Genomic DNA, 23743 nt, shown 5'->3' with positions numbered 1-23743 from the left:
CACCTCCTGTGTGAGAACCTTGTCCACTATCATAACTTCACTGTACTTTAATCGGCTGATGAACAAGCCTTAGGGGAGATAATCAGCCCCAGATCTGCTTCTTCTCTGCTGGTTGGCCTTGGACAAGTTTCCTAACATCTCCAACTCTCAGTTTTCTTATCTGTTATGAAGCTAATCCTGCAGACTCTGTAGCTTGTTATGAGAATTGAATCATTTCATATGAACTTGTCACATAATCAGTGTGCAGTAAGTGGTAGCTATTTGATGACAATGATGATTCGGTGAATGACTCTCAAATTTCAATTCCTAAGCTTGATCCTAGATCCCTCTGTTCACCTATACAAAGCCACTGCCTTGCCCCACCTCCCCGAATCAGCTCTCAATGATTTCTTTATTTACCTTACAGCACTTTGGCTGTTATGCTATCCAGTCTGGGAACCTTGTATTTGTCCATGCATCCTCCTTTGCCCACCTTCTGCATTTGTCAGCCTCCAAGCCTTTATTCCACAACCTGCCCCACCCCCAAAACCTTTTGCATCATCCTGACCTTTCCACCAAACTGTTGCCACATGGGGCTCTCTTCGACTCCCCACTTGGACCACCCTGGCAGCCTCCCCACTGCCTCCCTGCTCCCTTCTCACACCCACCATCCATCCTACACTACATTACCCTGATGAAGGCTCTTGAGGAGCAGATGTGAATACAGACATTCAGCTGCTTGAGAGCATTGCCCCAAATAAGTATATAAATGCTTCCTGCTGGCCTTCTGACCCTGAGCAATCTGGCCTCAGCCTACCTCCCGTTTTCTACTACTACACCAAGCCTCTGTACATGCTGGCTCGACCCCTGCTCCTCCCCCAGCCCACACTAGGCTTTCCTGCTCTGAGCATTTGCTCAGCCTTGTCCTTCAGCCCATGATGTTCTCTCCTTTCTTCAGGACCTGCCTCAAATGGGCATCCTCTGTGAAGCCTCCTCAGTTCCCCAACCAGACAGGGATCTTACCACTTTAGGTGCCTGTGGAGAACGTTGTTTCTCACTTGTCTTGGATGCCCAGTTTTCTCCACTAATCTTTGTGATATTTAACTAACCCACCCTTCCTTCTCTCCACACCCCCTATCCTGACTCCAACAGAGCATCAGTTATTCGAGGCCCCTGATCTGTGGACAGCACCTAGCCCAGAGCCTGGCAAGGACCAAGTGCTCACTATGATATTTGAATTCAGTTGTTGGATCTTCTCCATTTGTTCCAGTGCATTTAACACAACCATCTCCCATTTATTCCAGCCTCGTGCCTGCTGCAACCCCAGCCTGCACTGTCCCCCACTGTTTCTTTCCATCCTTCGCAGCCACCCTCCATGCTCTCTGTATTCCCATGGACTGTACCTTACAGGAAGGATGGTATTATCTGTCTCTACATTCTTGGTGCCCAGTGTTGAGCCAGAGCCATGGTTAGGGCTTAATAAATGTTTGCAGACATGAACTAAACTGAACTCTGTCCTATGTCCCAGGGCAAATAAAAATCTAGGCTCTCTTCCGGATCCGGGCTTGGAGTCAAATGCTCCATCCTCCCCCTCCCCCACAACTCTCTCAGACACATACATATACAATTTCCCTCCCACAGGGCTCGGGAACTTGGCAGCGTCCCAGGTCAGTTCTGTCCACCCAGCCTGGCCCTCCCAACAACCCTAACCCTTTTCTTTCTTTCTTTTTTTTTTTTCAACGTTTATTTTTCAGACAGAGAGAGACAGAGCATGAACGGGGGAGGGTCAGAGAGAGGGAGACACAGAATCCAAAACAGGCTCAAGGCTCTGAGCTGTCAGCACAGAGCCTGACGCGGGGCTTGAACTCACAGACCGCGAGATCATGACTTGAGCCGAAGTCGGCCGCCCAACCGACTGAGCCACCCAGGCGCCCCTAACCCTTTTCTTAACCAAGGCCAGGTCAGAGAGCTAAGAGAGTTGGATATGGGGGGAGGGTGGTCCCCAGGGTGGGGAGGGGTCTTTGGGCCCACAGGCCTAAGAACAGCTCATCTCACTTCTCCCTAAACCCCATGAATCATGGGTAATTGTAGCCTCGCTTCCTCCCAAGAGAGCAATCTCTCTGCTTCTGCCAGAAGAAGCAGTGGAGGGGGGCTCAGGGGGCTCTGTCTGCCTAACGAGCCTCTCAGTGTTAATTAGAACATGCTCCCTCTTTTCAGGTTGCTGCAGCAGCTGAGTCTGAGAAGGGCCGCTGAGAGATGGTCGCCAAGTCAGGGTGAGGGAGGAAGAGCAGCTAGCTGGGGGGCTGCAGTGCTGGGGAATGAGGGAGCCAGGCCGGGGTGGGGGTGGCTTTCACATGTGAGCAAGGATTTCCTCTGATCCAAGATTTCCCAGCTGAGAATGTTAAAGCATTACATGGAATGAGGCTGCAGAACTTGGCAAGGGAAGCCTTACATGAGGCTTAGGAGCAGACAGTCTAGGGTAGGGAGAGAGGAGCTTGGAGATGCTAAGGGCCACCCCAAGGGAAGCCGGCCTGCACTGGGCAGGCTGTGAGCCCCGCGTCTTCCCTGTGTGCCCACCTCCCTGTCCAACTGTCCAAAATACAGCAAGCATTCAACACAGCAGGGCACTGAGGCCTGCCTAAGAGCAGGGATGCTCTTGGGAACCTCTTCTGACTACAGCCAGCTAGGGGTAGGGGGGTACGACGGCTCAGCTACTCCTGGATCACAGAGACTGTCTCAGGTAGAGCTGCTGCGGGGAGCCTGATTTGAACCCCGGGTTGGGCTTCTTGCTGTCTCCAGTGCTCCCACAGAACCCTGTGCACTGCTTCCTTGGAACCTACCCCTTCACTGGGATGAGGAGGCTGTGGAAGACTCTGGATAAAATCAAGGACTGTGGAATCCCAGTCTTGGCTGCACCAGGAATGCACACCTAGGGATGTGTCTTTGGGCAGGTTACTTAATATTGCTAAGCCGTGATTTTCTCATTCTTAAAATGGAGATAGTAGTAGTACCTAGCTCACTGGGATATTATGCAGGTCTGGGGAGATATTGCATGGAAAATGTCTGGCACATAGTTAATGCTATTAGTGCTAGCTAGTACTGGTTACAAGTCAGTGCCCATCTCTGGAATGTGCTCCCTGACAACTGTGCCTGTGTCTTTTGTATTGTGGTGTCCCAAGCCTTGCACAGAACAGCAATGCAATTCTGTTCCCTGAACCGGATGCAAGTGAACAGGACTATCCTTGATGAGCATTGCCTTCACCATCATGCTCTGGGGGTTGGTCCTCAGGTGCCCTCCATGCCCTGGTGGGATTCTTGCCTTCAGAGGAGAAAGGAGCCTTAGATATTCTGGTACAATCCCTCATTTCACAGGTGAAGAAACTGAGACCCAGAGAATTGGAAACATGGCCACCCTAACCCTAACCCTAATCTCTCCCCTTGAAGGTATCCCCTGGTGAGGCTGGACCCTGAGGCTTAGGTATGGGAGATCTGTTGTGGAAGGGTCTGCTCTCCAAAAAGAGAACATAGTTTCCACCCAGGACCTGACTTGGGTGGGGGGCAGGGCCTGGATGCTACTGACCGTAGCTGCATGGTCCCCTGGCTTGGACAGCATACACAGTGATGCCATTTGGACATCCCACATGAGCTCCAGTGGGCTGCTCCTCAACGGTGGCACAGAACAGGATACAAACTCCCTAGAGAACCTGAATGAATTTGGAAACCACTCGGGTGCCCTATGTATCCTTGCCACACCACTTTTCTAAAGAAGCCTCCAAAGGAATCTACATGCTCCCTCCTTGTCCCCCTAGGTTGTAGCCCCGGGCTCACTGTGAGATGAAGTGAGGGAGCTGAGGGCAGAGGGAATGGAGGATGGAAAAGCTGTCCCAGAGAAGCTGGCACTTTTTCCCACTGTGATTGTGGGGCGAGGCCCTGGGGGCTGGGAGAACAGGGAAACCCAGAGGCAGGTTTCTTTCTTTCTTTCTTTCTTTCTTTCTTTCTTTCTTTCTTTCTTTCTCTCATGTTTTCCCCCAGTACAGAGCATGTCCTAGGCACCAGGGACTGTGCTGTGTGGGGAAACAAAGGTGAGCAAGAGTAGCATTATCACCTAACACAGAACCCTAGGGAGTGCTCACTCCTCACACAGACCATGAAGTAACTGGCTGCTCCGAAGGTATTCTGTGCACAATCCGCTCAACTGTGTGACAGCCCTGAGAATGACATAGTCCTTGCCTGTACGAGTGGGACAGCTACCAGATGGCATGGAGTCAGCAGTGGAGCACGCAGTAAAAGCACACACCCAGGCTTGGGGATGCTGACCTGAGACATGAAGTATGAGTAGAGATCACCCAGATGAAGTGTGATGGCGGACAGGTGGTGAGTATTCCCAGCAGAAGAAATAAAATATGGCAAGGCCCAGAGGCAAACCATAGCACAGAGATCTGGAGAAAGGTGAGTGGGGATGGCAGGAACCCTGCATGGCAGTGGGGCAGGATGTGGGGTTGTGTCAGATGGTAGAAGAACCAGGAGAAATCTGTCCTACACACAGTGAGGAGCAATGGAAGGCTTTCACACAGCAAAATACCATCATCTGATGTGCTGTCTATAAAGAGGGCTCAGCTACAGGGTGGAGATCAGGTTAGGAGAGGCACAGCTCCAAGTAGGGGAACCTGTGGGGGTTTCCCCAGGGGCTCAGGTGAGAAGTGATGGTGGCCTAGCTTGGGGTGGGGGCAGTGGGGTTGGCAGGAGAGGGTAGAATTTGGGAAATAGTTAAGAAGTAGCATCAGTGGGCTTGGGGATGGAGCAGATCTTGGGGGGGGGGGAGGGGTGTGGGGACAGAAAGGAGCCACAGGCAGTGCCTGAGATTCTGGACTGGCTGATGGAGCAGGCCTGGCAGGTTGGTGGACTGGGGAGATAATGATTGCCCAAGATCTTTCTAGTGTAAGTACTATAGGATTTGCACAACTGGTGGAGATGACAGAATCAGATACTAAATCCTAGATCTTAAAGAAACCTATAGCAAAGTCAGGTCCGGGACCCAGGCTTCATTCGCCTCTCCCCCTTCAGGTCACTAATTTAGTATTTTCCCCTTTCCATCCCTGAGCATATCTTCTTCATGCCAGGGACAGTGTCAGGCATGATATAATGATGGGGATATAATGATGAATAATGAGTTATGGGCCCTGCCTTTTAGGAGGTGTCAAGTCAACAGGGAATGATGATACAGGGCTGAAGGGCAATGACAGTACCCCCTAGGTACTAGGGGATTTCTGGGAAGGGGCATCCAATGCAGCTTTGGGAGGGCAGGGAAAGCTGCCAGGGAGGAGGAGGGAGAACAAATTGAGGCCGAGTGCCAAGTGAGGGGGGGAGCAGGAACGTTAGTGGTAGAGGCACAGAGAACAGCGTGTATGAAGCCCCAAAGAGTTAAGAGACAACTGAGGCCTGGAGAATCTAAGCAACTTGTTCAAGATCACACAGTTCATTTGCAGAAGAGACAGGAGTTGAGCTCAGTCTCTTATAAATGTGTGTCGTGTTTTTAATCACTTTTCTCTAGCCCCCTCACTTTTTGCCCTCTTCCTTCTGCCCCCAGCTTATGCTTGGCCTAGAGAGATACATGAGCCAGAGGAGATGTGCTATTCCCTGAAGCTGCACTCACTCAGCATAAAGGTGCCTGTCACACCCTCAACTTTCCCGCCCCACCCCTGCTGGCTTGACATGCAAACCCATCTCTCAGAATGGTGTCTACTATAAAAAGGCCCATGATGCCAATCAGAAGCCTGTATCGCTCTCCATATGCCACCTAGTCAGTCAGAATTAAACTAACTCTCCTGCCTAAGCTGAAGTACAGGTTTCTTTTGGTATTAGTCACCAGATATTCGTTAAATTGCACTGCAATTTTTGGGGGGGGGCAAGTAGGGAGCACTTTTTTCTCTTTGTTACCCCACTCTCTTATTGCTTTGCACATCATAGTTGTTCAAAAATTATTCACTCAGAGGGCTGTTACTATGTTCAAGAAACTCTGCTAGATGCTGGGGGAAGGGTACAAAGATGGGTAAGACATGATCTCTGTCCTCAAGGAGCATAGTCATGTGGAATTGAGAATACTTCTTATCTGGGCCAACTGACCACCCACATCACACTTAGTGTTCCAGATGGACTGTCTTCCAGCCCCTGCCTGGGCATTCCCGGTAACACAGAACTCACTACCTCACAAGCAGGACTTTCTATATTTTTAACAGCTCTAATTGTTAATTGAGCTAAAAGCTTCCTTTTCTGTAGCTTTCATACGTTAGTACCACTATTTTTGACTGGAATGATAGAAAATATATCAAATCCGTTTTTCACATGCCAGCTCTTCCATATTTAAAACTTGTTTTCACGTCTACAATTTCTCCATATGACTCCAGCCAATCCTATTTTCCTTCTTAGGAGAACCTTGGAATCCTCACGATTCTTACTTCTGTCTTAAATGAAGCCCCAAGAACCAAGGACAGGCTCCAGACAGGCCCTGACCAGAAACCAGTGTGGGGCTCCAGCCAGCTGCTCCCCTATACTGAGGCTTATCCACCCTCCTGTGAAGGCTGCTATACTCACTTCTCTGGCAGCCATTTCACTGGTTATTGATTCATCTTGAGCTTACAGTCAGCCGAAGCCACAAGTTCTCTCTCCCAGGACCAAGCCTGCCTATCTTATACTAATGCTGTGGGCTTTTCAAAGCTAAGAGCAGAACTTTAGCTCTTTCCCTGCTTCATTTAGACTTTCGCATTTAAATCTTTATGTCTGGATGAGATTTCTACAAAATCTTGGATTCTATCACCAAGGTATTAGCTGTTCCCTTTAGCTTTGTGTCACTAGAAAGTAGTGCCTTGTCAAAAATGGTTGAACTGAACAGGACCAAGGACAGTGCACCGCTCAAGGCACCAGGAAACGGCATGGATGGAAAAACCAACGTTTTTTGAGAATTCTGTTTGAAAACAACCCACCTGACTATATTGTCATCCGATTCACTTCCTATCTTGTCCACATATATATCATGGGAGATTTTGTTAAATACTTTACTGAAAACCAGATGTTCCACCTCCAGCCGACCTTGATGCTGAAGGAAAGAAATGAAGTTGGTTTGGCCTGATTCAGTCTTAGTGACCTTTCTACTAGCTTTCCTTCCCCAAACCCACTTTGTCCATGGAGTTAAGAATGTTTCTTTAAAACCTACACATTTGGAGATGATTCAAGGTCTAATTCCCAATTTCAAACCAGTGCCCGGAGTGCTTAACTGGCATTCCCAGTCACAGACTTAACTAGAGCGAGACCAAGGGGTGGATCCTATGTCTATGGCTCCAAGTTCAATGCTCTTTCTTAACAAAATTCAGTCATGATATCTTTCTCTAAGCATATGCACATGAGTATACACACACACACACACACACACACACACACAAATGGAATTTGTTCTCCAATAGGGGACTTTGGTTTATCTTGGGAATCCTCAGTCTACCCAGAGGAGACCACCATCTTTGCATCTCATTTGAACCTAAGTGTGCCTACACATGGGGCTTGCTACTTGGACATGTGAGTGGGCTATCTCTTCTAAGCAGCAGTGGAAGTAGGGGCTTCCCCAGAGAACAGTGGGCCACCTGCTTAGACATTTGTGAGGGCAATTTAGGCATCCTGCACATGGCAAGAGGAGCAGACCTCTGGACACGCTGCCTAAGGGACAGGCATTGCAAGGGTGTGGCCCAGGCCCTGTTAAGGCTGCTTGCCTGACAAACTGGGCTACAGGGATGGGCAGAACACTTAGCTCAATTTGGAAGAACTAGTGGCAAAAGAGGCGTGCCTACAGCACAGCAGAGGTGGGCCCAAGTGGGGAGATACCCTGGATAGCCCCCGAAGGCAGGGCCCCTTCACCACCCTCCCCGCCCCCCTTGGAGGCCCTGGGTACCTGTTTATTCTTTAGGTCAAGGGAGAGCTCGTAATCGGAGGCGTTAGGGGCGTGGGAGCAGAGCGCCGTCGCCAAGGCAGGCTGCTGCCGGCCGGGGGAGGCCGCGCGGTGGGAGCCAGCCCTCGGGGAGGCACCCCCCGCCCCCGGCCGCTCCTCCTCCTCCTGCAGCTCCTGGGCTTGAGCCTTCGGGGCATGGGCACTGGGTCTGCCGGCTGCCACCGCCGCCGCTGCCACCACGGAGTCCTCCATGCCCCCACCGGCCTGGGCACAGGAGCCATCGCTGTGAACAAAAGGCAACGGTGCTCGGTTGGGGGGGAGCGGGACAGGGTGCATGTGGGTGTGGGGGTGAGGAGAGAGACTGGGCACTCTGGCCTGGCCTTTCAGGCAGCGATGGGCCTTCCTAGTGGTGGGGGCTTGGGGGTGCCTCCTGAAGTCACCTCTAGGGAGGGGCTACCTTGGCAGGGAAGAGCTTCAGGCAAGGAAGAGAGCCTGAATTTGGAGAGGGTATCCCAGGCAGAGGAAAGGAGCAGCTATGATCAGAGCTCATGAACCTCTGCTTGCTTAGAACCTCTGCTCTGCAGTACAGCAGAGTAGGTAGGAGTAGACTTCCTGGGTTGGAATCTGGACTCTGACTCTTATTAGTTATGGGAACCTGAACAGGCTGCTTAACCTCATTGTACCTCTGTTTTCCCATCTATAAAATGGGCACAGTAATAGTACCTACTTCATAAGGATGTTGGAAGGCTTACATTAGCTAAAGTTAAGACAGTGCCTGGCTCAGGGTCCTTGCTAAATGTAAGTGTTAACTATCATCATTATCAGTGGTCTGGTTCCCTGGCCAGTGGCTTAGGCAGCTGGAAAGAAGCTGATCCACACACTGAACCAGCTCCATCTTTATGCTGCCCAAATGACTGTGGGGAAGGAGTGATGCTTACAGGCCTGGTCTGAGCATAAAGCCCCTCCAGGCCAGGCGGACACCAGCTTTTTAGGACTGGGTCTGTGAAGAGAAGGGTGGTTGCCCTGCTGGGTCTAGGGGAAGATCTGTCTTTGGCTCCTGGCCTCTCCTCCCCTCCCATGGAGCCCCCAGGAGGCTGAGCCATAGCTGCTGCCCACCTCCTTACCCTAAGGAGATACCTGCTAACTGGAGCCGTCATACCCCAGCCTGCCCTGGGGAATTAATACACTCAGGTTGCTCCCCTCCCTGGCCAGTCTCCTAGTTCCATCCTTCCCTCAAGGCCAAGTGCTAAGCCACCTGTCCATAAAGCCTTCCCAAGCAACTCCAGCTTTGACCGCTCCGTCTGCTAGCACACTAGGAGCTGCACTTAGAGAGTCTATCTCTATTTCCCAGGAGCAGAAGCATCGTGGCTACAGCATGGGCTCAAATCCATACTCTACCACCATGTGGCTTCAGTTAAGTTGCTTTTCCTCTGAGCCCATCTCTGGCTTCCTCATTTGTATGGTGGAGGTACTAGTACCTATTTTATCAGGTTATGGTGAGGGCAGAGGAGTCAGTATATATACGGTGTTTAGCACACTGCCTGGCACAGAATAAGTGCTCAGTCAGTGTTAACTCATGTCCCCCATCTATCGCCTCTTAGAGTCCAGGACCCATATTCTATTTTATTCCTGCTCCCCAGTTAATGCTGGGCAGATGATCAGTGCTCAGTTAATACTTGTTGATGGATGAATTGAAGGGAGAGCAAGAGTCAAGCGACAGCAGACAGAGATAGAAGATCAGGACTAGAAGGGACCCTAATGTCACCTAGTCCAGCCCTCCAATCTCCCTTTCTTATAGAAGGTGGGGTGACCCTGGCCCAAGAGCCAGGCAATACTTAGGGTTTCTTTCCTTTATAGTTTTGCCTCCATGTAAGGTGCCCCCAAACCAACAGGCAAAAAAGAGACCTCTTCGTGTTGCTTTCACCCAACTTTGGAGCCTCCTGGTACTAGAATAACCAAGGATGAGTGGCGAACCCTTCCACTCAATCTCCATCTATCCTCCCCATACTCCTGGCCTCATTGCTCCCATAAAGGAGAGCGCATTGGCTGGCCCTAGCAACAAGGAGCCCCAAACTCCCTAAGGAAACCCTCTATATGCATGATTCTTTCCTCCATCACTTTCTGTATGGCCATTAATCGAGTTGTATAGTTGGATGAGCTCTAGTTATCTGATATGGTTTTTTTTTCACCAGTTTTCACTGGTTGAAGATCTGACTGCAACTCATCTTGTCATAAGACTTACCCATTCTTCCCATAGGGCACACAGATATAGCCCTTCCTTCTTCTATCACAACCTGCCTCCAGGGCCTGGGGGGCACCATTCAGTCTCATACATACATCTCTTCTCCAGACTGTTCTTGGTGCTAATGCCCAAGCCTCTTCACCCTAAAAGGTTTTCCAGAATCTTTAGAGAACTGGTGGCTACTCAGGACTACAAACACCTTTAAAAATAGCCCTATGCTTTCTTTTACTGTGGGAGTCTGCTTGGCAAGAGGTTCTGGAGGAGTTGATGCCCCCCAATAACAATACTCAACCAGTGATGATGAAGGCAGGTGAATAAATACTCTGGCCTCTCATCCCTTGAGCAGAATAACTCCAAGGCACATTCCATGCCATTTCCCAAAAATGCCCAGTGGCCAAAGCCATGACCTGATCATTAATGAACATGTATTGGCTTCCTTCTCTTCTGTGTCTCATCCCCCACCCCCACACTGGCATTTCTTGGAGTCACCTTATCCCAAATAAACTACTTGTGTTAAACCAAAACAGACTTTAAAAATAGCCTTCTTTGTGGTCCACCCCTCTGAATATAGACAGACTCCAAGGCCTTATCTCCTGAACTCATTCATAGGGCCTGGGAGTTAGGAGACCCCTCACTGTCATCTCTAGCACATGCACATACATGCATGCATGCATGCACGTACACACACACACACACACCCCAACACACACACAGACACACACACACACACACACACCGACGCATACACTGATGCATACATAATGCTTCTAACTAGCTCTGTGGCTTGGGTAATTTGTTCATCCTTCTGTGTCAGTTTTCCTTACTTGTCACATGATGAGAACTTACTTATCTCTAAGCTTGGAATTCTGGAAGCTTGGATTCCAGTGCCAAAGCCAGTCCACCAAGGCCCACCAGCCCCAAGGTTCCAGACTGTCTGGCTGATGGAACCAACTCTGCCTTTGCCCACCTCTATGCAAAGGGATCTGAGAGACTATGACACCCCCCCCCAACCCGAGTATATGATGAAAAGTATTAGAAAGAGGACTCTGTCCTTGCCTTCCCTCCTTAGACTTCTCCACTCACTTGTGTGGTATAAAGTAGCTATGGGAGACTCAGAACTAATGTCATCAATATGGCAAAGTTTAAGATTATACAGTACAGAGAAAAGAACATGGGCTTTGGTGTCAGGAAAACCTGGGTTAGAATCCTCTTTCTGCTACTTACTATGTGAACTTGGGCAAGTTGCCTAACCTCCTTGTGCCTCTATTTCCACAAAACAGGCATCCTAACTCCTTTGCAAGGTTGCTGTGAGGAATAAATATAGCTTGCAAAGAACTTAGTACAGTGCCTGGCACACAGTAGTCCTTGATAAATGATGACCACAGTGGTGGCAGTATTTGGAGCTGGAAACCTACAGCATGGAGTCTCAAAGGAATTCCCAGAAAAACAGCATGGAGAATTTCTATGTGGAAGGAGAAGGGGTTCTCAACATTTAGCCCTCCTCAACCTTCACAAAACAAACAGTAAGGTTTCTCCATCATAGCTCATGGTCTTTCCCAGACCTCCAGACTAACTCCCATGGTCTTTAGGGAGAGAAGCAAAGGCCAATTGGCTTACAGAGGCTTCCTCCCACCCTTGTTCTCCACCCACTGGAGCAACTACACAGTGAAGGACCTTGATGTTGGGGATCACAAATCATGGGATCCATCACCTCTGACGAATCCATACACATCTACCACCTACAGGAAGTCTCCTTGGCTGTACCAGTCACAATATGAGGTATGCCCTAGGCAGACATTTGTCCAATGCTCCTTGTGTGGATTTGTGTTGTAGTCACTTTTCAGGGAGCTGTAGAGGACTGAGTACTTAAAACTTCTCATCAAAAGAATGTTCCCAGCCTCTCTTTCCCTCTCTGTACCCCATCTATAAAAATGGGCCAGTGAAAGAGTTTAGAATATTCATCCTAGCTGTTGCAGCTAGAAGGCCATATACTTCAACTTAGAGATCACCTACTTCAATCCCAGTCTCTTATGGAACCGTAAGCCCATTGTTCCAATGCCCAGAACATCACACTTTGCAAGACACAGGCTATGTCCCCTTGAGTGTCTAGAGTTTACTGGGCTGACCTGACATCATGAAGCTGCTGTCCCCAGTGGGTCATATTTCAGGCAGCCTGGCACTTGGACAGGAATCGTGTGAATGGTATTCACTCCATGACCTGCATAGATTCTTGTAAGGAGAAGAGAGGGAGAGGAGGGGGGAGAGAGGCTGGTGATGTTAGCTATCTTGGGCTCATTATCCAGCTGTACAGAAACAGATTCCTTGAATGGCAGCCCACTAGCCTAGAGAAACTTAGTGTGACTGATGACATAAAGGAGATGCTAGTCATAAGAATCTTTCCTGGGTTGGGACACCCACTTGAGAAGGGAAAAAGAATGTAGGTGGCACCAAAACAAGAGGGTTCTGAGAAGGCTTTGGTGGCACCCATATGACATTAGACCAATAAACATACAAGGACTCAGGCCATGAATGGGGGTTATTCCACACATGAGAAAAAGACAGGATTTGAGCATGGCAAATGAAAGTCTTTGAGAAATTGGGGGAATAGCAGTTGCTCAGAGGAATACTACATGTGCCCAAGACCAGAATGACCTGTGTGTTGGGACTGAACATCACATCAAAGAGTGTCACCTACGTGGGAAGCTGAGGGATGTGCTTGGAGGGATGATAGGGGCCCAGAGAGCATGGCATATATATGACTCCCCTGGAGTTCTAGTGACCACTCCATCCTATCATTGCTGCTATCAAAGCTGATTTCATAAAATGTACATACTTTAATGCCAATACTTTGCTCAAAACCCATCAGTGACTTCCCAATACTCCTGAGATGAGGTCCACCAGCGTGGACTTTGAAGCACTTGTGATCTTACTACAACCTCCCCTTCCAGCCACATTTCCACCAAGTGATCCACCCACTCTGTGCACACTGAAGTTCTCCCCAAATCTGCCAAGCCCTCTCAGACCACTATGTCTCTCAATAACCTTCTTCTGCCTTGAGATGTTTTCTCTCCATGATCCTAATCTCCCACCCCCATTTTCTCTGCTTTGTCAACTCTTTCAGGACGCACTCATTGCCCCTGGGAAGAATCAGTCCCACCCTCCAATGTGCTCTCATAATTCTTGGCACTCGCCTCTATTTCAGCAATGACCACTTTGTGTTCTAATTATTCATTGATGTGTCTCTCTCTGTTAGACTATGCCATGTACATCTTTTTATCACCAGTGCAATCACAGCGGGCTGGCTCATAAGACATGTTTAATAAATGTTAAATGAAAAGATAGATGGCTGGACAGGTCGATGGATGGACATCATTTAATCTCTACTACTTTCCCAAGGGCAGAGGTACTGAGGTAGGGTCAGTGATGCACCACCCAGACTCTCCTTCAAGGAATGACTTGTTGCCCAGCTCTGGGAGACTGCCCTCTGCTGTCAGCCCCTTCAGCTCCTTCAGGGAGTGTCTCAAAGGCAGTGTCTCCTTGGCCCAAAGTCACGTCCTTCCCAGAGCTGTCGGAATCCAGTGACTGATTGCGGCGGGGATATAAAGGCTCAGCCATTGTTACTTAACATGGGGCAAGTTTGGTAGGTCATTCTCCCTTCAGAGCTCACCTGGGACTGGCTGAGCATTTTGTTGGACTTCTGTCACTTGGACTTTTTCTTTTGCCCCGTGCTATGTTCCTGCCCTCCTTTCCGTTTGTGTTGATCCCAAGCACATCCTCTAGGAAACATTCAGCACCCTCAACTCAGAGTCTGCTTCCCAGAGAACCAAATCAGTGACATAACCAGCTTTTCTTTCTTCTTCCTTCTTCTCCAGACAGCAAAGATTACCTGGGTCTGCCTGCCCACACACCTGTAGAACCTTTCCCGTTTCCCAACAACTTTGAAACACCTTGAAAGAACTCTGGGCTCTCTTTCCAGAAAAATGCACATGATTTCATACATGCCAAATTTTACCTTCACATTCTGAGGCCTTAGAGACTCCATAGACCCAGGCTAAAAACACTATTCTGGAGACATGATCACAGATTATCTGCCATACGCTGAAGACAGTGCCAAGGGCCATAGGCAGCTCTGGTCGTACAGACAAAGTGTTTGGCTACCACCCACCTGAGAGCTTTCAGACACTGTTTACTGTTATCCTAGCACTGACGGCATCCTTGTTCACAAGTAAGAGAGCTTGAGTGGAGTGAGGCCCCTGGTTCTGCAACTTGTTCGTTAGCTGACTTGGGCAAGATACCTAACTTTTCTGTACCTCAGTTTGCTCATTTGCAAAGTGGGGATGTGAATATCTCCTTTCAAAGAGAGTGAGAAAGGTAAAATTAATTCATAGATAGGCTGGTATGCTGACCACAATGGGAAATATGGCCTCTTTTTTTTTATTTATTTATTTGGGGGGGAGGGAAGTGCACCCATGAGTGGGGGAGGGGTAGAGAGAGAGAGGGAGAGAGAATCCCAAGCAGGCTCTGTGCTGTCAGCACACAGCCGGATTCAGGGCTCAGTCTCAGCAACCATGAGATCGTGACTTGAGCCAAAATCAAGAATTGGATGCTTAACTGACTGAGCCACCCAAGTGTCCTGGAAATACAGCCTTTCTATGCACCTGGCAGGACCCTGTGCTCACACAGCCTCTGCCAGGGAGCTGACTCAGGTCAGTGAGTGTCCTCCCTGGGCTCCCAGGCAAAGCCATGTCGCCCCCTGCCAGGAGCTGGAAGGATGGAGGTAACTGGAGAACTGTGCAAGAGCCAGGAGAGGGCACTTAGGTCCATGCTGCCCTACCGGAGGCTGGCTTGAGTGATGGCCTTTGGCATGAAGGTGGAGAAAGGAATGAGGAGGCACCTAGAGGCCCACCTCCTGAGGGGCTTGTTGGTGTTGGTGCTGGTGGGTGGCCGAGGGAGGCTGTTTTCCCATCTGTGCAAGGCTAAAGCAGTGATTACTAGAGACCTTGCTAGGAGGGTTTGGGGGGGCTAAAGGATTCCTCATGTGGGAAGAATCTCCAGAAGTCCTGACCAATTGCACTACATTAGCCCAAACTCTGCCAGCCTTTCTTTTTTTTTTTTCAAGCTTATTTTTGAGAGAGAGAGAGAGAGAAAGAGAGAGAGTGAGGGGGGGGGGGGGGAGGGGCAGAGAGAGGGAGACAGAGAATCCGAAGCAGGGTCCAGGCTCTGAGCTGTCAGTGCAGAGCCCAATGCGGAGCTTGAACCCACAACCTGGTGAGATCATGACCTGAGCCAAAGTCAGATGCTTAACCAACTGATCCACCCAGGTGCCCCTGCCTGCCTTTCTTAAAGTGCTTTTGGGACAAAGAAACTAGGCATTTTGCAGAAAAAAGCTAACAACATGGCTCACATCTGGAGACTTTTCAGCCTTTACTAAAACACTTCCTTATCTCCCATGTCTGAGTCAATAAGGTGATCGTAGATGGTCAGAATAAAGGCACCAAGCAAGGAAAGCCAAGCATCTTCTGGGTCCCAGATAGTACTGGGGAAATCTGAGGTGAACAGAGGGCCAGTGCTGGAAACAGAGTCGCTCTGTACTCATTCTAAGGACAGGCTAGAAAATGCTACTCCAGGTGGTGGAAGGAACACTGGGCTGTGAGTCAAGGTCCAATCTGGCTTCTGCCTGCAGCATTTGGTATAACCTTGGGCATGCCACTTCTCTCTGGACCTCTGTCTCCTCATCATGAAATGGACAGTCTCTGCAAAATGCTTTGACATCTGGAAGGAAGGAGAGGCTCAGCTTTCTCCATTTCTCCTTTCCTCTCCATGGGCCCCAGGCCCACACTGCACCATCCCTGCCCAGTGGCTGGGCTCTGGCTCCTCTGCCCTCAACACCCAAGGACACAGCATAAGCCTCCCTTTACTTCCTTTACGTCATTTAATCCATGGCAGCACCTGCCCCAGCCCATGGCTCCTTGACCTCCATTATCCAAGCTGGAAGCCAGGTCTCAGAATAGAAACCCCTGGAGGAGGGCAGCTGTGGCTTTCTGGGTTCATCCACTTGCAGAAACTGCCCTGGATTCATTGACTGTGACAGATGCTTCTCCTTCCCCTCTCCCAAGGGCCCTGAGAGAGTAAGTGATGCTCTCTCTTGTCAGCTCCTTGGAGACTCTGGGCTTTGGTCTCATAGCTGTTCCAAAAAAGTGCTGGCTGGTTTGCTTTGTCTTTAGGGGTTTCCTGTCAAAGGAACCACAGTCCTCTGGACTTGTGCCTTCCCCATATCCAGGCCCACAGTACCGTGGTGCGCACTCAAGGATGGTCACAGAAGCAGCCCAGGCAGACTGTCCCCAGATGTCCAGTGTGGGCATCAGCCTCCCCTACTCAGCCCACCCCACAAGGGAACAGCAGCACCTGGGCACATCAGAACCTGCTGTGCTCCAGGGAAATTTCATCTAGAAGTTTCCTCTGGACACCTCCCTCACAGGCTCCTAAACTGAGCACACTGATTAATGCCATCTTCTTGCCACTGGAATCCTAATATTTTGAGCATTTTATTTTCTCACAAATAGGCATAGATCTGGTAACAAAACCAGGCTCTAAGGACATCCTACCTGCTTTCTGCCCCTTCCCTGACACACAGCACACAATTTCACAAATGCATGTTTCTCTAAGCCCAGACACAGAACTCACTGTACCCCTAAATGCACCTCAGATTTCTTCACCGTTTATGTCTGCTTGTGTTATCGTCCCTAAGAGAAGACATTTCTCACGCCTGACATCCTCGTGGCACCCAACCCTGCAAGGAAGCTCCAGAAACACTGCCTTTAAAACCATCTCTGGACACACAGCCTAAAGTTGTCACACAGCCAGTGCAGGCAACACTTCGTATTTACAGCCTGGTGAAACTCTGGATTTTATTTAATTTTTTCTCTTATTATGAGCCATTTTACATATGGAAATATGAGTGACATATGTATAAAGTGTAAAGAAAAATCTTCACTTGTACCCAGCTCAAGAAATGGCACATTAGAAGCCTTTGACACCTTACATATTCCTTCTCCTCTTAAGGAATCTTTGTCCTGAATTTGTGTTTATTATTTCCTGCTTTTCCTTGGGGGCAAATTTCTTCCTTGTCCTTACATAAGTGGCGGTGGCTGCTTTTGCAGCAGCACCAAGCCTGCATAGTGTGCTCACGGGGCAGGTCCGGGAACACTCGAGATCTTGCAGACCCCACACAGGTCAGGAGGTCCTTCTCCAAGGGCAATGGCCTGCAACTCCATGCTGGCAGGACAGAAAAGATGGCAGGGATCTGGCCGCAGCTGAGCTGCACCCATTGTCTCAGCAAGGAAGACTTTTAGGAAAGAAAATGGACTCATTCTTTAAGGACCTATTCCCCCGCCCCACCACCACCACCATGGTCTAGGTATGTTACCATGGGCCACGGTGACTCTCAGGAGCCACATAAGTGATGCTGGGAGAGGTGTACTCAAGAAAGACATCAGCCCATGAGCCAGCTGGGAGCCAGGTCCAAGGTGTGAGTGCTTTGGGGTCCCTGAGAGGAGGGAACACAGGAGGCCACAGGCAATGTTGGCCAGTGCACAGATGGGGACAGCGCTGCAGCAGGTAGGACTCCATGCCAGACGGCCTGGCTTTGCACACTCGCTCTGCCATCGACTTGCTGTGTGACCTTGGGCAAGTTGCTTAACCTTGTGCCTCGCTTTCTTCTCTATGGGAGAATTAAGGTAGAGAATTAAGGTGTGTAAAATGCTCAGTAAGCCCTATATAATGAACAACTATCTTTTTCCTTTTTAGGATTTCCAACATGCTATTCTGTTCAAACAAGAAAACAAAAAAGCAAAAACCTCATTCTGTTTCCGAATATGAAAAGGTAGGAAGGAAGTGACTTCAGAATAAAGAACAGTCCTTAACTTGAACTATCTTTCTCTCACGTTCTTGTGAGAGAGTTCTTTAAATGGAAAAGTAGTGCTCTTTTCTGCACAGCATAATTTCTGAAGCTCTGAGTTACAGACGATGCCAAGAGAATCCTGCCAGGAGGTATAAGGGCTGGGAGGCAGCAGGATATAATGAGTGGGAGATGAAGAACCAGACTGACCATGGTTTAAAATCTAACAACTCACTTGTTGTGTGGCCTTGGCTAGTTCCCTAACTTTTCAGAGCCTGTTTCCTCTTCTGTTGGGAGAGTTGACAAAACAATGTCCATAAAGCTTCTGGGACCTACTGATGCCCTGTAAATGTAGGTTTCCTTCTTTCATCTGGGCATGTGGCACTTCCTCACCTTCTGGCTCAAGAGTGATGACTCCCTGGAGAGCAAAGACCTCATCTAATCCTTCTTGGGTCCCTCTGAGGGATGGTGATGATCGCAACACACACAGTACATCCCAGAGGCTGGGCCACGCCCAGCTATTTTGTTTCCTCATGGCTATAAAGTCCCTTTATTCCATCCTCCTCCTGTCCCACTCAGATCGGCCCTACCTCACCCCAGCAGAGCAGATTTTTTTTGGATCTTGAGCTATTTCCAGGGAAAGACATTCTCCCAGCTCCTCACAGACTCAATTTCACCACAAGCCAGGGAAAAGGTCTCCGATGGCCTACAGGTGTCTGTGGCAGTCAGGTGTGTGCTGACCCCAAACAGGAGTCTTGTGACACAAGAGATGGAAATGGCAAATGCCCAGTAGTGTAGGACGCTGCTCTGGCCATCCATCCAGTTTCTACGGAACAAGATTATTGACCTATTTCCTTTCAGTCACCTTCATTATCTTTTGCTTTCCGACTTGAAGTTCTTCCTAATGTCTAGCTTCAGTCGTTCTTGCTACCGAAGAAACCTTCACAAGCTCACAAGTATCAGAATGGCTGTGCTATTTTCTACATGTCTGCGGGTTTCACACGTCTCTCCAAACGTGTTTAGGATGAAGGGACAATGCATGGCACACTGGCTTTGGGAAGAAGCCTCAGAGATCCCAGCTTGGGGAACCACCCACCCCTCCAGGCAGGGCAGGGGTCAGTGCCAGGCCATAAACCTTTCCCTGAAAGGGTTCGACCGTTTCCTCCTTTTTAAATAAAAAAATTTTTAACCTTTATTTATTTTTGAAAGAGAGAGTGTGATCAGGGGAGGAGCAGAGAGACAGGGAGACACAGAACCCGAAGCAGGCCCCAGGCCCTGAGCTGTCAGCACAGAGCTCGACGTGGGGCTCAAACTCACCAACCATGAGATCATGACCTGAGCTGAAGTTGTACACTCAACCGACTGAGCCACCCAGATGCTCCCATTTCCTCTTCTTAAGAGAACAGACAAAGTGTCAGCTGGCAAGAGTTTTCTGATAAAATGCCTCTGCTCTTAATCTCATCCTAGCCTGCACTGTGACAGCCTGGTGCTGGGTGAAATCATTTCCTCTCCTGCCCTGATGTCTAGAAAATCTACTCTCTGGGCCGGTTGGCCCTACTGGATTGGCATTCATCTGGGTCTCTAGCTTCTTTGATCTTTTCCCCAAATTGGTCCCTTAATTCTGAGAGTCTCTCTTTCATTCAGATATTGGGCTCTTTCCAGCAGCCTATGTCCCAGGCTAGGCTTGAATAGAAACATCTGAAAGATGCCTCCTTCTCCATGCCCATCACCTGCCATCCAAAGGAGGGACTAGACCCTCTTTCTGAAGGGCATGTCTCAATGACTCTGAACAACATTCCAGGTAGTGTGTCCCCTCCTACTTGCCATACCAGGGGCTCTGCCATTAGACCCTCATCTCCTAAAGTAGTCAGCCCATTCTTTCTAAACATTTCCTAGTCATACCTGAGTTTCTAGTCCCCTTCTCTGGGACTCCTGGATCTTGATTGATTTCTCCCTCTCTGCTCCTGAAAAATCCAGTTTTCAAATAGCACTTACTGAGTGCTTCCTATATGCCAAGCACCTTTCCAGGAATCATCTCATTTAACCCCCTCAACCACTGTAAGAGGTAACTGCTCCTGCTATCCCCATTTTACAGGTAAGCAAATTGAAGATTAGAAGGTTTATGTAATTTAACCAAGGTCACAGAGTTTGTAAGTTGCCACGCCAGGATTTAGACCTGGATTTGAGTTGCTCTGTCTGTGTTCTCAACCGCTCCACATTCTAGTACTTCCTTGAAGTCTTCCTGAATTTATCTTCGAGCCCAGGGTACTATTTTACTACCTCCCCACTTCTCAGATCTTCCTGTCCAACCTAGAAGGGCATCCACAAAACTCATCTGGCACACCCCTCTGCACTTGGAGAAGAAAAGAGACTCTCATATTTTTAAGTTCGTTATTAATCAGTAATTGTGAGTATCCTGTTCACCGGTATCATTGCTCATTATGAATTAATAAATTCATAGTAATATACAAGTCTCTTATAATGCTGTTTCTGGTGAGCCAGGTCCCCTGAAATCTGAGGACCTCAGGGTCACCTAATCGCTTCTCCAAACCTGCCAACCTGCAGCCTAGACGTGGAACATGGGAACCACGCTGAGATCCTGCCAGTCTGTGTGGGTGGTGGAGCATGGTCGAGGCAGCGCAAACAGTGACAGGCAGGAAGCAGGCCTTAATGCCCCCCATTTGTTGCAGCCCCTCTCTTTATGCGGGCTTGTTTTGATCTCTGTCAGCTTCTTTGGAACCTGAACAAGTTGCTTCTTTCCCCTATTTCCCCAGCTGGAAAACGGACACAGTAATTCTTGCCCCTGTGGCCTTTAACAGGTTTGTGGTGAGGATCAGATGGGTGAATGGTTGGGAAGGAGTTTTACAACCCGGAGCATCCTGTACACATGTTAGTTAAGGTTATGACCAGCTTTCCACCGAAACTTCCTTCATTTTCCATCATTTCTGTCCTTGGAATGAAGGAAGCTGCATGCATGGCAGAAGGGAAGCGGGTATCGGGCTCTTTCCTGGAGCATCCCGGGGGACAAAGTCCAGCGCCCAGGCAGCACAGGCCCTTGGATGCGGGGAGTGGGGCGAGGACCAGGGAAAATGACAGAAGGTGGTTGTGAGAGCCTGGACGACTCAGAGCGAGGCGAGGCTTTCCTCCTTTTGAAAATTCCCTTTTGTGTTTTAACAATCAGTAGAATGGAGAAAGAACCCGTGCACCGGCCCACTTGACGCTTCTCCTTTCTTATGTGTGCTCGCACGAGTTTGGATGTTGCCGTTCCCATCTGCTTCTTGGGTCCACTGTCCCCCATGTTCCTGCCATGCCACTTGCCCTTTGTTTTGCTTTGTAAATGCTCCTGGGTGCTCCTGCTGCCACGGCCCAAGGCAGAGTGTCTTCTTACAGAATTACTGCCACAGGGACCCTGGACATTAGACGGTTCACCCCCTTATGTAGTAGCTAGGGAAACTGAGGCATGGAGCTGGTGGTAGAAAGCCCCAGCTCTTCAGGAAGCCTGAGTTCTAGACCCTGTTGGGCATGTCACCAGCTGGGAGAGCTCGGGCAAGGCACCTTCCTCCGGTCCTCAGTCTCCTATCTGTGTGATAAAGAGTGGTGTATCACTTGGGTCCCTTCCAGCCAGAAACCCTCCGGTTCAAAAGCAATAGCTCCTGCTAGCTCTTCTGCCTGTCAGGGACAGCATCATATGCCAGTCTTCCTTCACAGACAGCTGTCTTTCCTGGTTTTTGTTTTTGTTTTCTTTTTGTGGTTTTTTAATCATCATATACACACATACACACACACACACAAAATCTCTAAGAATCTCCTTTCTTAAGCTGTTCCAAGGCCTCTGTCAAAGGCAGTAGAATCGTTAAGAACGCCTTGTCTGATTAAACCACTTGCTGCAGACTATGATGATCTCCTCTCTTTTGGTTTGATGAAACAGATTTAAAGCCCTTTTTGTCATATATCAGAAACACTCACTGAAATCATAAATTATTGTCATGGTCATGTTATTGGTTGAAAGACAAATGAATGGGTGAAGATGACTTTTCAGAGGAGAAAACAAACCCAAACCAAAAAGGCTTAAGAGTGAGGTTAGAAAAATCTCTAGGCTTGGGGCGCCTTGGTGGCTCAGTCGGTTGGGTGGCTGACTACAGCTCAGGTTATGGTCTCACGGTCTGTGAGTTCAAGCCCTGTGTCGGGCTCTGTCCTGAGCACTCAGAGCCTGAAGCCTGATTCTGATTCTGTGTCTCCCTCTCTCTCTGCCCCTTCCCTGCTTTCTCTCAGTCTCTCTCTCTCTCTCTCTCTCAAAAATAATAAACAATAAAAAAAATTTAAAAAAAATTAAAATCTCCAGGCTTGCAAAGAGAGGTTACTCTTTCTGGGAATGAAAAAAAAAGGAATACCCAAAAGACTCAAACAAGAAGTTTCTGGGAAATGAAAAAAAGAATCTCTTTCCCTAAATTGGACAAAACTGTGCATTAATGAACACCAGCGGAACAGAGATGGTTAGATGTTCCTTGTGGTGGCTTTCATTTTGTTCTGGGAGTAGTATACTTAGTTATGTTTATTTCTTTAAATAATAAAGCCTGAAGCTTTTTCTCCCCCTGAAAATATTCTCCCAGTTATTCCTGTCTTCAGCTTGGTTGCTCTGATGTGTTTACCTCCAGGTGCCTAGAGTCCTCAAAGCCTCATTTGTAGGGTGGAGGGCCAGCCTTCACCGTCGCTGACCCACAAACCAGGCTTTCTTTGAGGAGCCCCCTCTAAGCAGCCCCCTTCCTGTGGCAGGAGAAGTAAGAGCCTGCTGTTCACTCCCCCACCATGCTTTCACTTCCTGTGCTTGAGAACACCCCCCCCCCCCCCCCCCCCGCCGCTTCTTTGGTCACCTGACTGGCGGCAGCACCTGCAAAAGATACTTCGTTCAAATCCTAGTTCCGCCCTTTGCCAGGGATATGGCCCTTAGACAAGCCATTCATCAGCTCTGATCCTCACTCTGTCCTCGAACCTGGGACTGAAAGCAGTTCATGAACCTTTGGTGGGAATTAAGTAAGCTAATATCTGTCTAGCATGTAGCAAGGGCTCACTAGCTGACAGCCAGTGTTCTCTTTCCCTCTCTCATGGGTAAGGGACACAGAATAGAAATAATAGACTGAAGAGGAATTCTCTAATCATCTCTCAACACACTGCTGACAGAAAGCTGTCTGTCCTAACTCACAGCTCTTTGAAGGTGGGCCCAAGCCTGGCCTCATTCACATGACACAGACCCAGCCCAGGCCTGTGGACAGGGAAGTTTGAAAATGCCCTTTGGTGACAACGGAGGTCTCATGAAGAGACTGGTCTTAGAGGATCACTGGGTGGGAAAAATACATGAGGAAATCGGCCTGGGCAAATACTTGACTCCAAACACAAGTTTCACATTGCAGCTGAGGAAAACTCACTGAACAGAAAGCCAAAAACCATGACAAGACAAAGCTTTCCTAATACTCTCTGGAACTGGGGGTATGGGTGTGGGGGCCATCCCCTAGCAGGGTATCAAAGTATTCTGACATCTATTTTGTCTTTTGTGCCTCCTGAGTCTGGCAGGGAAGACACAGATGGGACAAAAAGCATGGACATGAAGGGACAGACCACGTGGTTGGTCAGGGAACAGGTTTCTCTAGCTCCAGGACCAAATTCTTCTGCCATTGCCTGTGGTTATCCTCAGGTG

General features: G+C 49.0%; 1 protein-coding gene across 9 annotated transcripts in view; it reads right to left on the bottom strand.

The window, feature by feature from the left end:
- IQSEC3 (IQ motif and Sec7 domain ArfGEF 3) overlaps positions 1-23743 on the bottom strand; it is a 111059-nt gene that overhangs the window by 44275 nt on the left and 43041 nt on the right. For all 9 annotated transcript variants that reach the window (XM_053895004.1, XM_053895005.1, XM_019464884.2 and 6 more), the window contains one exon: positions 7916-8195. In XM_053895004.1, the coding sequence (XP_053750979.1) occupies positions 7916-8195 (280 nt within the window). The remainder of the gene's footprint in view (positions 1-7915; positions 8196-23743) is intronic.

This window comes from Panthera pardus, unplaced genomic scaffold (genome assembly GCF_024362965.1).
Source record: "Panthera pardus isolate Hobbes unplaced genomic scaffold, ASM2436296v1 HiC_scaffold_6, whole genome shotgun sequence".
Taxonomy (NCBI): Eukaryota; Metazoa; Chordata; class Mammalia; order Carnivora; family Felidae; genus Panthera; species Panthera pardus.
This window is presented reverse-complemented; position numbering and strand designations above follow the sequence as displayed.